Source organism: Haemaphysalis longicornis, unplaced genomic scaffold (genome assembly GCF_048455015.1).
Source record: "Haemaphysalis longicornis isolate Haplotype H1 unplaced genomic scaffold, Haemaphysalis longicornis Haplotype H1 scaffold_9, whole genome shotgun sequence".
NCBI classification, from domain to species: Eukaryota; Metazoa; Arthropoda; class Arachnida; order Ixodida; family Ixodidae; genus Haemaphysalis; species Haemaphysalis longicornis.
The window spans coordinates 29,194,530-29,210,684 of record NW_027526460.1 but is presented as its reverse complement, the minus strand read 5'-3'; the positions used below and the strand labels follow the sequence as shown (position 1 = coordinate 29,210,684).

At 44.7% G+C, this 16,155-nt stretch overlaps 2 protein-coding genes across 2 annotated transcripts in view; one reads left to right on the top strand and one right to left on the bottom strand.

Moving 5' to 3' along the window:
* Positions 1–212: 212 nt before the first annotated feature.
* On the bottom strand, positions 213–6,473 carry LOC144151554 (stromal cell-derived factor 2-like). Its single transcript, XM_077682651.1, has 6 exons — positions 6,307–6,473; positions 5,471–5,577; positions 4,575–4,657; positions 3,626–3,765; positions 2,955–3,036; positions 213–1,269 (listed from the first exon to the last, which is right to left on the bottom strand). Exons 1-6 carry the CDS (start codon positions 6,443–6,445, stop codon positions 1,095–1,097), a joined length of 726 nt encoding a protein of 241 aa, XP_077538777.1. The 5' UTR covers positions 6,446–6,473; the 3' UTR covers positions 213–1,094.
* Positions 6,474–6,676: 203 nt separating this feature from the next.
* The window catches only part of Patronin (calmodulin-regulated spectrin-associated protein patronin), a 48,990-nt gene continuing 39,511 nt past the window's right edge, over positions 6,677–16,155 (top strand). The window contains exon 1 of the mRNA XM_077682650.1: positions 6,677–7,116. Coding sequence (XP_077538776.1) covers positions 7,051–7,116 — 66 coding nt within the window. The 5' untranslated portion in view covers positions 6,677–7,050. The remainder of the gene's footprint in view (positions 7,117–16,155) is intronic.

The window sequence follows — 16,155 nt, the reverse complement described above, 5'->3', positions numbered from 1 at the left end:
CAGATAGCCAACATGTCCTAGCAAGGCTAAATAATTGCTGCTTAAAAGTTACTGCAGACACTGAAAGCACTTTCATTAGGGCATACTTTGGCCTGTTTCTGATACCGAGTTATCGCTACGTTGAGGTATTCTCCGATCGTATCAAAATCAGTACACCTGGGTTGAACAATGCTTCACGAGTACGTTGATGAGCAAATATGATCAAGAGTCACTTTGAATTCGCATTTCTTTTATTTGGTCTGTGATGAACGTGACATTGTGGCAAGTACACGTGCCTCAGTGCAGTTTTTAAATTAAGTAATATTTCTGACACCAAATGAAAAATAATTATGAATCACGCAAACTACATTGATTGGTGCTTCTGCAGCCTGGTAATAGCAAGCAGCAAAACAATTTTCTTTTACAACATCGTAGAAACATGAGTCGCTTCCTCTCTTGCACGACATTGCAACAATGCAACTGCACAACTGCGGTAGTCAGTCGCGACAAGGTTTGGTATAATTCATTAAATACGTTCTTACAAGGAACCATCTCCAGTTGCATTCCGAGCACAGACTAGATGCTGTCTAGCAGCTACCACAGGCTTGACAAGATGAAAGCAGTTCCTTGGATAGGGAATGGAGTGTCGGCAGGGCACCCTAAAACGGAGCCATGTGATGCGAGACGTTTTTACGATCAAAACTTGCTTGTGACACGACCAGGGATGCCTTCACTGCTATTGACACTGCCAGCATAAGGGCTGAAGGTCTCGTCGATCTGCCTCCCCAACCGAGTAACAGGTTGGGGGAGGCTGTCCGAACTTTCACCTCCTGCACTGCTCTCCAATTCGCTGTGAATATGCCGAAGTATTAAACTACCTTGCGGAGCTGTTTCAGAGGCAAATGGAGAGTGCCAAAGAACGTCTTCAAGCAGTAAGTGACTCTGGTGAGTTAGCTTCTGTTTCAAGTGAGTGCCAACATTTGGCCATGGGAGGTACGGTCGGTGGCGAGGCGATCGACGAGACCTTAGTGGCTGTAAGCAAAGTCCAGTGTTGGCTGAGCACGATGCACCAGGTTTGGGGGGAAGGGGAGAAGGGGTTTGTGGGGAGGGAGGCTTCAGAGCTCGGAGTGGTCGTGCAGCATCTTGCTGGCAGTAATGTCGGCAGTTGGTTTGATGTAGACTCCCTCGACCGTTTTCCAGTGGCACGAACTGTCCGGGTAGTTCAGGCCGCACACCTCCATCTGGCCTCCTATAGGCCGGCCATACGTCTGGCCCGAAGAACACAGCCACCTGCATTACACGGACCAAAAAATTACATTCATTAACTCGTCATCATCATTAGCACTGATGTCCAATAGGTGACAAAACCTCTTTGGTGATTTTTCACTTTCCTATATCTTGCACCAGCTGAACATGCCCCTTGCTCCACCAAGTATCCTGCCTTCCACAGCTTCTTTTCCCATTCTTTGGTACCAACATTAAGTTTTATTCAAAAGATTTCATGTTTTGTGGTGCCCCCAGAGGTTGCCCAAAAGCAAACAATGCTTTATTCACTGACAAATTAATCAATTTAAGTTAAAATTTTGATTCTCCCATCAAGTCGTGTGTTTTCGTGACATCTGCGATGATGTGATATGTGCTAGGGAGCTTTTTTTACCACAAGTCAAACTAGATGGCACAACCATACCATGCCTGCCAGTTTTCTGCCTTTTTTACTGTATTTGTACCTGGCTTGATTTTGTTAAAGTAGAAAATAATCATTTTGTGAAACATGGTGTTCGCACGACAAATATGGTCACTTAAGACATCGTCACCTATGCTAGTCGGTCAGTGTCGTCTGAGACAACCCCAAAGCACCGCAGTGCTGTGCAACTAAAACATCATAGTGTGCGCAGTACCAACAGCAGTATGCATTGGTACTTCTATGTTTATGTGCACTTTCATAACTTCCAATGTTTACCCCACCGTTCTTACTGCTATAAAAAGATTGTGCCCTAAATGTAAGCGCATAAAGCTTGTCCGGCAAGCTTATAAGCCCTGCTTAATTTGCGTTTGCTTTTGCCAGCCGCAGCCAATCGCACAGTTGGGCGCATATCACCATAGGTTCTCCTGCAGGAAATGAGCTAGTGGGTTGCATGGCCATTTCCTTTTTCTTAATTATATAGCTCGTTTTAGCGAAGCGTGCATTAAAAGTGGTGTCAGTATGATTCTAATGACGCAATCTTTCGAATGAACAAAACTTGTGTTTGTCTGCATGGCCCCTTTAATGTTATCCACCCACCGTATAGGTGGTATTCATTGAAAAGTTTAGCTGTCATAGCTGTCAATTTCTTCATTTGGCAACGTTTAAATGGCCACAGATATGGCCGAAGCGTCATGAACATGGCACGGCTTGTGCCACTGCGGCTGCATGCCGAAGAAAAATATAACACCGGCGTGCGTTGTCGGCTCCGTTTCAACTCAATTCTCAACGGTGGTGTCAACAGAGTTGTTATTAATCGCACTCACATTGGAGTCGAGGCATTACTTTGCATTCGGCGGGCTAGAGCTTGGAATCGCATATCATACGCTTGGCATGGACAAGTACCGCCATCCTGCGGAGCCCTACGTAACCGGTGACGGCGCACTCACATAGTTGCCTGCATGCGTGTCTCGCTATTGAATACAGGCTATGCCTTTTATATTATATACACGCTTTTCCCAAAGTAGTCGTTTCTTTTAATTTGGTCCAAAGTGTTCCGCAATCTGTTTTTGTTATTATTTATTTATTTATTTTTTTTCCCACTTCAGGGTATGTTTACCTTCCATTCTAGGCATATTTAACACATTCCTTTTTGCAGCTCTCTGGGCCGATGTAAATCACCTTTTCATTGTCTCTCGTAAGCTGCTGTGTTTCTGCACGATGATGCAAATATTAATCACCAGTTTTCTACACTCGTTCCACAAGCACCGAATCATTCCCCGCCAACACTCACATGTCGGTGTCGACGTGCTTGAAGCGTACTGAGGCACCCCTTTCCCAGAAGTCGGAACTGCAGACCACAGACCAGTTGTCACCTGCAGGAAAACAATGTGGCCATCGGTCATCATGTTTCATTGCAGTTCGAAGTGCACCCCACAACAGTAAAACGACAAATGCCTGTTAACCTAATTTTTCCTGCTAAGGTAGCACTTCGTAGTGTAAGGACGAACACTCAAATGCCATGAAAATTTGTCTCATCAAATGCCCCAACCACCTGTTCTTTTTTACCCAGGCTTCATTCAGAAGCGCGTTTAAGAAACCTACAAACGTGCACTTTGGTGTGACTAATGACTTCACATTCCCGGCCGCGGCGGTCGCTTTTCTGATGGAGGCGAAAAGCAAAAATGCCCGCGTGTACGAGATTTCGGCGCATCTTAAAAGATCCCCAGGTGGTCAAAATTACTCCAGAGCCCTCCACTACGGTGCGCTGCATAACCTACGTTGCGTCGGCGCGTTAAACCCTACAATCAATCAATCGACTAGTGACTTCACAAGAAGACATGAACGCAGAGCAACAAATGACCTAATCGGCTTAACAGTTCAGCATTGCCTGCGGCATGCTTGTAATGTGCAGTGTACATGCAGACTTTTTAATTAACCCTGCTCGCATCAAAGTCTCCTTACCAGTGTCTCCGTCGCCTCCGTCCCCAAAGGCGCTGATCTCCTGGTTGTTGGACAGCGGAGACACAAAATGGTGACTGTGCAGGTTCTTCCGTGTCACCAAGTGCTCCAGTCGCACCATCGAGCCACATGGTATTGGGTCCCTGCACACACCCGTGCACTGCCGTCAACAAGGAAACCTCGGCAATTACTGCACAATGTGGATTTCTAAGTGCATCCCCTTTTAAAAAAGAGTACGGCAAACTTTGAAGCAGGGCGAGTGCTAAATTCATTGACCCCCTTGTCTACCTGATTGCGTCTTAGTGCTTTGCACCTACATGCCGTATGTGTTATGTGGATGCTGCAGTGAAGGGCCAGGGGTGCATATGTTTCAGAGAGAGTACACAAAATAAGTAGAGGAGCCTGGGGCAAGTCAAATGCCAAATTTATCAGTCTTGTCGTCCTCAGTGTTGCTTGTTTATGCACCCCAGCCACACTAACCCACAGGCTTAATACCCTGGAGTGTATCACGCACAGGTTAGCATAAAAAGTTCCGTGCAATTTCAGATCTGTACAGCCAGTACCACACGTAAAAAAGGTGCAATCAGCCAAGGCGTAAAAAGACGGCAGGAGCACCACTTGTGGCGCATTTTGGCAGGACCGAAACTCTGTGTAGCTCTCTGAAATGACACAAGGCACCAAAAACATTCTCAGAGAACCAAAGTAGGCTGCAAAAAAGACGTTTAGAGCTCTGCACAGGTACTTCTATGCCAAACTGCAAGTCCTTAGGCATTAAAAAGAGGATCAATTGGCCAGCTGGTTTCACCGAGAATTGTTCTCTACTCTCTGCGAAGAAGAATGGTCCTATTCACACCATGCATTTAGCTGCAAATGGGTGGGACACGAGGAAAATGCTGGAAGGTACCTAGGTAATGACCGACATATCCAACTTCTGCCACGCAAAACTACTCACCCCCGCTGGCAGGCTTTTTCCCGTTTGCCCTTCACCACCCAGTGACTGTTGTTGTCTTCCCTATCAATGGTACCTGTAACAGACTGGAAAGAGGCAGGTGGACAGTCGGTTTCTTTCTCTCTCTCTTTTTGGTCAGTACAGATCGAAGCCACGAAAATGACATCGAAAAAGAAATGAGCTTGCGATAGAGTGCATCAGGGAAGCGCCCCGAAGCAACGAGCCCTTGTTACTAAAGGAAAGGGTATTCTGCTAATGGATGCTTCTTGTGTTCATTCATGCAGTCGACAAATAAACTTGTAGCATCATTCAGTTAATTAAGAGGTGCACACACGTTCTCCTAGAACAACCGAGTGCCCATGCACTGAAGACTGCAGGAGTGGCTTTTGTTCTACATTAAAGGTAGGATGTGAACATGATTGAGTGTTGAACAAACGTGCACAGATTCTGTATTCAAATTACATAAATTTGTTGCAGCCAGATAGGGTATGTGGTGCCCACAAAGGAAAATAGATCGTGCCAGCAAAAGAATTGATGCTGAGAAAGGCACAGTACAAGTACAGCGATAAAATTTTGGGACAAAGAATTGAGCAGCTTGATGCACAACGGCGACAACAGAAGGCCACTAGGACTGGCTTTTACTGGGCCTCCTCGATTATCAGTTTCGGAACCTCCGTGAACTGCCCAGGACGCAGTCCCGCACTCAATTTTTGTGTGTATTCTTATGTGTATTCTTGTATAGTCGGCAGACTGCCCATGGACTATATAAGAATGGTAAATCGAGGAAGCCAGCCAATCCTAAAGTGAGCCGCCACCAGATGATAATGCTGGTGACGTATTTGACAGCGGGGCGCAGGTCTACAGTCAAACAGTCATTGCAGTCAAAGAGCACCGCTCACCTGTTGGCCACTGCCTGACCCGTATTTTATATCATGGGAGTGGAGGCGTGTTTGGTAGTGCACGTTCTCTAGCTTCAGCACAGAGCCACATGTAACGTACTGCAAGTCTGAAAAATAAACAGAGGTGACCAGCGGACGTGTGAACAAACTTGTCGACAAGGTGAATGCATCCAAGAATTCACCCACAACCCTTTTGTAAATGTTCATTACGAACGTACAAAAAAAAGCATTTCTTAGGTTCCTCCTAGTGCTATTAGCTCGCCAACAAAATATAAATTTTCCCTAAACATTTCTGAAAACTTTTAGGTAAGCAATGGTCATTGCCCTTATTTTAATTGGGCCACCTGCCGGAATTGGCGATGTCACTGTTATTCGCTACTCTGTCGTCAGACATTTACACACAACACAATTAGCGAGAATTATGAAAAATTGCGTAATGCCCTGAAACTTCAACCTGTAAAAATATTGCGAGAAATGCGCTTGCCACCCGATTATCCCTTTTGAGGTTAGAGCAGGGCGAACTAATGAGCTGAAATTAACGTGATCCCACAGAGAAGCCTCAACTAATGAACTACCCGACAGTTCTGCACAACCGGTGTATCTCGCGCATCCAGTACCTTCATTTAACGCGCCTCCACTTGTTGAAACCTTCAAGGCATCAGAATTAACTGCTGTAAAACGGTGTTCATTTTTCAATTTCATTTTTCGTCTACCTAATGTAAATAATGCGCGCGACTGCAGACTCGTATGCCGGCCAAGATCTTTGTTTCTGGTATGCACGCCTTCCCTTACATTACCTTCGTGCTTTACCAAAGACCGTACGTCGGTTCACTTACCAGCGTAAACCACCGAGCTTAATTGCACCAATACAATTAATAACGCCGATATTTTACCTAAAACTACTGACTTCATTGCGAACGAAACAGAATGAGCAGAACACATTTGCGTCGTCGGCGTACACCTCGACGTTTCCATCACGGCGCCCCGAAACACACGTCATCTGTTAGCGCAACAACAAAAGTATCTTTAAAAATTATGTGCTTACATTTTAATGGACATTATTAATTGTTTTGAAGATTGTTTAACTTAACTTGGTACTTGTTTCTTTAGAAATTGTTAAAATATTTGAAAGAACGTTTTTGCTAAACTTGTCGGCAACTAGCCTTACGGCTGGCAACACTGGAATCATTAAGTTTGTGTTTTTTTGTTTTTGTTTTTTCGTCGGTCGTCGTCGGTCGGGGCGTGTTGTTGGTGTAGTTGCCGTCGTCGGTGGTGGGGGGTGACTTTTATTTTGCTCCTATCAAAATGCACAATGGTTGGATACGATTCACGTAAACGTCAAGAACTGCCGATTTTTGTAGCCGCGTTGGCGGAGTGGGTAATGGAAGAGCGCCTGGTACTGTCCGGACGAAAAGTGTTGCTGCCGGAGCAGCACGGTGCCGACGGCGACTGACGGGCCGTGAGTCAGTAATGCTAGGCCTTGTAACAGCCACGGCTGCAACCCGACAAGCACACACGTGAGAGACGGTTTGCGTCTTCGACAGCAGCTCGGGACGCTCCCGCCGGGCAGTCTAGAGGCCATGGACGAAGACTACGATCTTGACGGCGTGGAGATAACGCCGATCGAAGAGTACGACTTCGCCAAGGTATGGACCCACGGCGAGCGTCTGGCGGGCTCGCCGCAAGCGCTGTCCGGTCATTATCGGAGTTTCGTATTGTTTGACAGGTGGCTAACGGTGTGACAAGTTTGGTCAGTGTTTTAGCTCGCAGGCGCACGCGTGTGGATGCGTCTACGGGTCACTGGCGGCCTACATTCAGTGGCGGTGTCCTTATTTGGACATTACTAGTCCGTCCGTGGGGGCAGCCTGCGGCTTTGAGGCCTCATTTCGTAGGTGCCCCGAAAAACGGTGGTCACTGCAGCGGCAGGAGATGATGCGCCCGGCGAACCGCTAGGCTGTACGGCTGGGGAAGGTGGGTGGTCCCCGAAGGCATTCCGACGACGCCTCTGCGTGGCTGCCGTTTTGTGACCGTAAAAAGAAAACGCGGTCGCGGACCACTTGAGCCCGGAAAGCCTTTCCGCGACCATATGATCGAGCCACGTCTGTGGCCGGAGTGCTCGCAGAAAGGACAAACTCTGTGTCGGTACTTTAGAGCGCAAAATGTCAAAGCGCACTCCACGCTCGCGACGTATGGGAGCGTTTGGGTAGCTCTTTGAGCGGGTAGGTTTACGCACAACTTGAGATGCTGAACGTCCGTTGCACGGACCTTGGCCATCTCTCAAAACTTCAAATAGTAATCTGGAACTAATCTAATTGGAAACGTTTCGTGAAGCAACAGATTTTTCCCCCGTGCTTTCTACTGCAGCTCAGTTTAGCTCCCATGCCGCGTGAGAAAATGAAGGGCATAGTCATATTTTCCTGAAATACAGGTCGGTACGAAGAATTGATTTTTAGTAAGAGGCTTGTTCAGCAGCGTAGAAGTACCGTTTCCTTTAAAAATCACGAAGTTAGGCCTTCACCTGTGCCGAACTGGGCAAGTTTGCCGGAATAGTAGTTTCACTTTCGGAACTGATACGCCGTCCTCTGTTCTTTATTTTTTTATTAGTTTGTTAAAACTGCAGGCATGTTTTTACACGTGATCAGCAAGGGTCGTATGGTTTTTTCCCCCCTTTTTTTTCTTTTTTCGGAGGTTTTTGCGACACCCTCATTGGCTGGCTTCAAAAATGCCTTTTCTTGGTGCGTGTATTTCGATTCCTGCTATTTATACACCATGGTCAAAAATTGACTAGAAACAGAAATCGCAAGAAAAAAAATTCAGGCAAATTAACCCCACAACTTTGGGAAGTTGGGGTGTTCGGCAGCTAGGGAGGGCATTGGATTGAATATAGAACTGGAGTCATTGGCAAGCTGGTAATCCACTTCTTGGCTTTGTGGAAAGGTGTGTGGCTGAATCTGTATCCAAAGTTGCATACAAATGACTACACGGCCACTTCTGTGCAGTTTCTTTGAACCATTTTTTCCTTCAGAAGGTTCGCAAGACAGATCTTTTTGTCAAGGCAAGTAGGTTTGTGAGTGAAGAAGATAGGTAGCATGTCAAGGGCAGTGATAGGGCACACGGACGGTAACCACACTGCTAGGGATAACTGTATTTTTTATTTTCAGCAGTTGCAAAGGTATAGGGTTGCAACATAAAGCATTAGCCACATGGAGCGACAAACTGGCAATAACCTGCTTCTTACACCTAGGTAATTGATGTTTAGTGTGTCATGCTGCTAGATTTTGTCGCCAGAAAATTCGCTTCTTGGTTGACTACTAGCACTAACAGTGCTTGCGAGGGCTCCTCCTCAATGCTGTTGTCACTGTTGTGGGCCACGTAGCTTGATGTGGGTAACTGCTTAACAGCAGTGAATGTTCAGCAAGACTGGTTGGACCCACCATGATGGCTCAGTGGCTAAGGCGTGCTGCTGAGCCCAAGGATGTGGGTTTGATTCCAACTGTGATGGTCACTTTTCAGATAAAGGGGAACAGCAAAAACGGCCATGTGGCCGAGATTTTGGCACACGTTGAAGATGCGCAGGTGGTCATAATTAATCCGGAGCCCTCTACTACGCCACTCTTCATAGTCCAGGTGTAGCTTCGGTGCGTTAAATCAAGCAGTCAATCAAAACTGGTTGGCAGCGCAGCATCGGTCGAGTGGTTACTGTTCCGTCTCTCTTGCCCTCCAGATGTCTCCTCCTCTTGTCTAGATGACCTTGTAGAAGCTTGCGGAAAAATCAGCCTTTTGACGTTATTACGGCTGCAGTGCTCATTTTCCGTAATACTGTTTACACAGTTAACACGTTTCAATCCTTATATTTAGGCTATTTGTGGCTTTAGTATGGTGTGAGGCCCTTTTCGGTATGAGGTGTGGGTTGCTTGCAATAGATATAGATGTTCCATCAAACTGAATGGCTCACATTTGTCAGTCTTTCTTTGTGTCTGTCTTGGCGCTGCTTTCTGTACAAATGTTAGGACAGAAGCCACTATACCATTTTCAAAGCTCAGTTACATGCCAACCAAATATCGCAACCAGCCCTGGCTGCTGTTGGCTTCACCTGCCTACTCCGAACAACTGCATAAAAGCATCGAAATGAGATTGGTGCTTCCTTGCAGTCCAGATTTTTGGCGCTTGTGTGTTGAGTTTGAGCAAACAGTAGCAGGAGTGTTCTACCACAAGCATGGGAATGTAGTGGCACAGGCATTCCGCTAATTGATTCTTTACATTCCACTGTGTCAAGCCTCATACACAAGGTGTATCTTTGGCACGTCGGACAGTAAATTAGTAGAAAATGGAGTCTACTGCTTGTTTGGGTAATAATGCACTACATCTGTCAGGTATGAAAGTTGGGGGTGATGGTGACACACATTAACACAATTTTAAAGTTATGCTTTAAAACAAAAAAATAGTTGGAATAACATCTAATCTGTGTGTTTTGAAGTGGGTGCCTGAAAATTAAAAAAAAAAAAGATTTTTTTTTACCAAGGTTATGCAACCTTGCAACTATTGTCTTTCACAGAAATCAGCAATAAAGAGGTGAGGCTGATTGCCAGGCATGGTATAAATGTAAAAATTGATGCCAACAGTAAACATTTCGTGTACTGCCGGCATAGACTTTGTTTACAAGATTTTATATCATAGTTGACCTGAAATATTTGTAGTATGCAAAACACTGTTTCTGAAAAGGGGGGCTATGCATTAATTGTAAAATTATGCATAATTGGTACCTAGAAGTTTGTACACATACAAGAGGGAAAAAATATGCTCATTCGAAGATACTGGTGCTCAGAACCGCATAAAAAGCCTTTCCACACTACCATCGCCATTTGATATCTTTTCAGTGGTACGTTCAACAGGTGGGGCAATAATGCATCAATTGTGAGGTGGCTCAGCAGGTGCAATGATAAAATTGTTTAATCTAGTGGGTAAAAGGTCAAAGGTATATCTGTGTGTTGCTTTGAGACACATCTACCTTAGTACTAAAGCCACTGCACCTAAGGTGTTTGGTTCTTCTCAAGAAGCAAAACTGCTTTATGCTTGGTCTCGAAACTCACTTTCAATCATCCAGGTAATTTTGCTTTAAACAGATATTGCTGCGTAGTACTTCTGGTTATGAAACCAAGCCTTACTGTTTCAGAAAACCTTAGGCCATTTAGTAGAGTCAAGCTGCCCAACTTAGGCGGTTTGGGACATCCCTGCTGTGAATGTGGTGGGCGGGGCAAATAAGTGTAGGGAATATAAGCGTTAATGGGAATTTGTCGAGTGTGGGCCTTTTTCTGAATGCTGCGTCTGGTCTCCACTGTGAAATTGGGGCCCTTACAGGGCTGTAACTTTTTACCACTACTGTATATAAGCCATAGGGGCCAGCGTTACCTTAAATTTCCCTTAAAAATATGATCTGAAGTGCCCAAAATTATGCATTGTGTGCAGGAAACAATGTGCAAGCAGTGATGACAATGCATTTTCGCCCAGTAGTGTTCAGTTAATACTTCTTCTAATGGCAATATTGTTCAAAACTGTCCGCATGCAAGCATTATGTACCTGATAGTGTTCAGAGCTTCTGATAATGCTTCTTTGCCACTTCTTCTGCCACAATTTTTTCCCTGTGTTGGGAGCTTCCTGTAGTTTCAAATGAGGTTTCAATGCCATTTCTTCTGTTACATTTCCATCCACTAATTTTTTCTTCTTCCACTTGTAGTTAGCAAATAGCTGGAAAAATATATTAACACTGACATACATCTGCAGTGGGCATTTATTCATCAGACTGAGACCAGTGGCTTCTGCTGTATCGACCCGCTTTTGAATCTGTTGTGGATTCATTTTATGTTGGACCATTCCCTGACGGCATAACCAATGTGGCCTCTGCCACAGTACAAAGTGAAAGCGCCAGCTTGAAGTTGAGTATGGACGAACATAAAGGCTGGTCCATTAGGGAGAACCTTACAAGATTTTGGCACGCGTTAAAGATCCCGGGTGGTCAAAATTAATTCGGAGGTCACCACTACGGTGCGCCTCATCACCTGAGTAGCGTTGGTGCGTTAAACCTCATGATTAGGGAAAACCTTATCTTTTGTAGACCAGCGGAATACTAATACAAAATGTGGGCTCAGCTGGAAGTCCACCTTTGTAACCTAGCTTCCCATCCAAAATTTCTGACATCATCTTAAAAGCACATAGGATGAATGTTTGACACCCTTAAAAATACAGCCAATTATCGTCAAATTTTTTTTCAAGGGATGGGACTACATCCTGTCACAAAAAGCGAAGCTTTAAAAGCAGAAGCATCTCATTGAGCAAAGATTTTTGCCGAATTGATTGACAGTCACGCAGAAAGCTAATTGAATTTGGCAACGTAAGGGATCAGCATTTCTTATTACCTTCGAACTAACTTGTTTCGGGCAATCAGTGTACATCCACTATACGGCCGCTAATAAAGTCTGTGAAATCAACACCTTCAGTGAGAAACGTTTGTTGAGCATAAGCGCCTCAGCAAATACGTCCTGTGACACCCACATATCTGTAGTATACACGAAGGCATGGAGCATCATGAACAAGTGGGTGCAGGTATCAATTTGCCCAAGCATCAACGTTGACAGGTATTTTCTGCCTTTGATTCATTCTCCGCAGATGTAATTGCACTAACTGTCAGAAAAAATAACAGCAAAATACTGGAATGTGTAAAAGCACACGTGTTTATCATGATCTTTGAAATCTTCCATTATTACCTTCCCTTCCGACTTGGAAGTTATCTGTACAAATCTCTCTCCCCAGCTGAGATGTCAGTATCTGCACATGTTACTGCCTTGCATTTTTTCTCTGCTGTACGACATGACATCTTAAGCTGTTTCATTGTTAAATTCCTGAATTCGCCTTTATTTCTTTTGGAGAATTTTCCACAAGAAAATCTACAATAACGGAGCAACCTTGTTACTATTATCATGATTTGGTGGAGTTTGCTGTCTTCATAAATGTGTGCTTTGGCTTCAATATAACTCAACTGGTTCATGAACTCCCGTGTTTAGAAGGCAAAGACATATCTAATTGACCGCTTCATTCCCGTAAGACAAGTCTGGTCTCATCTTCATTGGCCATGTTTCAGTGCAAAGCTTTGGTGCCTACACAACAATAAGAAACATCTATTTTGATCTGCCAAGCGTGGAAACAGACCCGACCGCTGGTTTTAGTACCAATAAGCTAACACTGACTGCGAAGTTGCTGATGCAAAGAAAACTTGTTTTAATTGTTACTCTTTCCCTTTATCTATAATACAATCCACAAAAATTTTAGTTAGTTGTGAGCAGTAACACAAATTATGAGCCATACCACTCTATGAAGGTGTATGACCAGCATACCTGCATAAAATGCACATCACACACCTGGTTAGAGAATATACACGTGTTTGTTTTTCTCATCGTGTGCTTGTGATTACTTAACGAAATTTGGAAGGTCAACAGTTTTGCTCTAGCGGACAAACATGGGGATGTCCGGTTCCCTCTCACAGATGCCCATGTATTCAGTGATAGATGGGCTACAGTGGAGCCTTTGCAGCTCCACTGTGGCCTACCTAATTAAAAAAAGGAGCAGAAACTCGGTGAATGATGTAGCCGTCCTAGCAGTTAATTGTCGCATACTTTATTTCAGGATAGTTTCGATGAAACAAGGTTTACAGCCGTTTCTGTAACGATACACCTTCTGTAGATGCCTGTGTAATGACAGCAGAAGGGAATTATGTAACACTTACACAACTTCAATGTGAACTAATTAAAAGAAACTCAAAGTAATGGTAGTCGTCGTAGCGGCCAATGGCCAGATAATGGTTTTTAGGAACCTGATGAAAGATTTAGACGTGTTCTGCTGAGCATTCGCTATAAAGCTAGCTTTTCTGCCAGGCGCTTCTTGCTTTGCAGAACAAAAATACATGTAGCCCTAGCCATAAAAGCTTTGCTGTAAAACAAGAAAGTAAATTTAATGTGCTTTGGCATTGCTTTTTGAAGTAAGGGCTTCAACAAGCTTCTAAATGATGCCTTTAGTTCAGTTTTTCTACAAATTTCTCCGGCTTCTCTTCCAGATATTCCTAACTTAGTGCCTGTTCTCGCACGTGAGCTCCATCGTTGCCAAGTGAATGGCAGGCAGAGGAAAGGATGAGACGGAGCGAACATGGGGTGCAGCAGAGAATGAATGATGGTGATAGTGAAAAGAATGCAAGGAGAAAAGTGGAGGAGGAGAGTAGTAAACAGCTCCCATATGCTCCCGTCCGGGATCTTCTGATTAGCCATTTAATCGTGCATCACTCCACTATGTTTGCATTGCGTTGTACTACACAGTGTCTGCACCAGCCGTGCTCCTGTTTAGTTGTGCCCGTAACACTTCCCGGCCTAGCGGCCTTAATATGCCGGCACTTCAAATGAGCTGTAAATAACTTTGGACATACTTGTGTCCCCTGGCTTAACATTTGACCTTTCAGGGAAGTTTCTTGTGTATTGTGCTCATACAGTGTGCACATGTATCCACGAGATGTCCCGTCTGGTTTCTCAATGTTGATGGGGTCGCAGTGGGGAAAGGCTTTTTCGTAATGTCTGGAGGCTAATTGCTGAGATTCGTTGCATATCGCAGGTTTCTAAAGTAATTCTGTGGGTAACATGTAGTTCCGCATTTACAAACCCTCGCTGAAAACAGCGGGTCCTCTAGTTTTGGGGAAATATAGGGTGTCCTTTGGTTGTTTTATTTTTACTTCGACAGACGACTGTGCCCACTGATCTGTTGTTCTTTGGCCCACTGTTAACTTTCGCATTCTACTGCACTCGGTGCAAAACTTTGCAGACATCTCTTGTACAGTATTTCCCCCTCTTTTATAATGCCCGCCGTTAAACAATCGTCTCCTGCTGTTTAATTTCAGGGCTATTTCAAACTCATGTTTAGGCTTAATGCATGGAATCAGCTAAACAGCACGATCTTGCTAGCCATCTACAGTTGGGTGAAGCGGGCCACGGGAAGTTAATTCATCCTGTTGGAACTCTAACGGACTGCCTATTGCAATTCTTTGTGTGTAATTTTAACACACCTTTTTTAGACACTCCCCCACACTGCATAATGTATACCTCAAGGGAAGTCATGAAAAAAGTTCCCAGTTTTTACAAAGAGAATTTTGTGGGGAGCCATACAGAGTTAGAAAAAAAAGAGGTTAGAACGTTAGAATTATTGACAATTACGTGTGCAGATCTATTTTCTGGATGTAAAGTTCGTCAGTTGCCTGTTCTGGTTCTTTTTAGCCACGAGATACTAGTATGAAGCTTCTCGCATTTACCACACTCGTAGAACGCGGCTCCATACGAAGGCTGTTTCAACTCGCCGAAGAGTTGTTGCTGTTGCCTTGAGGGGGGACGTGTGCCATCCGTTTTTCTTTTAGCTTCTCTTCCCAGTTTTTTTTTTTTATCTTATTCAATTGACATCTTTAGCTGCTACAACAGAGTTTTATTTCACATGCCTTATAATTTGGTTTTTGCTTGTAAACTGGAACAAAAGTGAGCGTTTGCATGAAGGCATGCTTCCCCACTCCAGTCCTTACGTTTTTGTGTCCATTGCTGCCCATTGATGTGTAGTGCTTTTCCTGCATCCATTGATGTCCCATCCACCGCTTACTGCCCAATTAACTACAAAAATGTCAATGCCACATCTGAATATATTATTAAACAAGACACCAGAGCTTCGGAACAGGAGGCTAAAGGTATATTCGCAATAAATATTCATGCAAAATTACCTCGCAAACTGCCTTTTTTGTATGTGAGGTCGTGTTTGTCTATGCGTCAGCTGCATGGATGAGTGCTCCTCTACAGTGCAGCAGAACTTAGGAACAAGGAACTGAAAATATATTTGCAATTATGCGTGGAAAGATACCGTCGCAAAAGTTTTTTTTTTTTTTTAAGATTTTGTTTGCAAGAATGTCCGTTGTTTCTGTAATGTGATTTCATCACGCGCTCCCTGTATATTTTTGTGTGTGCATTTCTTTTTGAGCATCCAGAAGATCGTATAATCGTCGTATAATGAGTCTGCGTGTTTTCCTGGTTTCGTTAGCATGCATCCAGAGACAGCCGAGTGCCAGCGGATACCGTGGGCTAGTTCCGGGGCGATCCCCGGCATCTGCTGCCTTTTTTTTTTTTTTATAACCGTGGTCTCTTTATAGTATGTCTCTCTTCCTCTCGGCCGCGGAGCTCTGAATGAATGTTTTTCAAAGAGCCGCCAGTTTGGCCGGCGCGGTTCCCCCATCCCGTTTCCGCCGGCGCGGCAAACGCGTGTAGAACGCGTTGATTTCTCTCACGAGCGGTCACGTTGAACGTGCCCGAGTCAAACACTTCGCCGTACGCGCGGGAACGAATGCGAACCTCGATTCCTCGGTTTGTCTGGGCCTAGTTGCCGGAGTCTTTGAGGAAGAGGATCCATTGAAGAGCCCTTTTCTCCCAGGGCGCCCTCTGTGGTCGGTCTGTCGCAATGAGCTCATGGTGCGCCGGTGGGGTAACGAAGTTTACATAACAAAGGCCGCGTCTGAACCTAACAAAAATCTGGAGCGCGAAGATATCGCTCATTGGTCGGCACTTTTGAAACTACTACTGCTTAGTAAACTCTACCCAGGTCAATTTGAACCCAAATGCAAA

Coding starts and splice junctions, on each gene's coding strand:
- LOC144151554 (XM_077682651.1), bottom strand. CDS start 6,445: ATGGAAACGTCGAGGTGTACGCCGACGACGCAAATGTGTTCTGCTCAT. Junction 4,658..5,470: donor GGTCAGGCAGTGGCCAACAG/GTGAGCGGTGCT, acceptor GCCTCTTTCCAG/TCTGTTACAGGTACCATTGA. Junction 1,270..2,954: donor AAGCACGTCGACACCGACAT/GTGAGTGTTGGC, acceptor CGTGTAATGCAG/GTGGCTGTGTTCTTCGGGCC.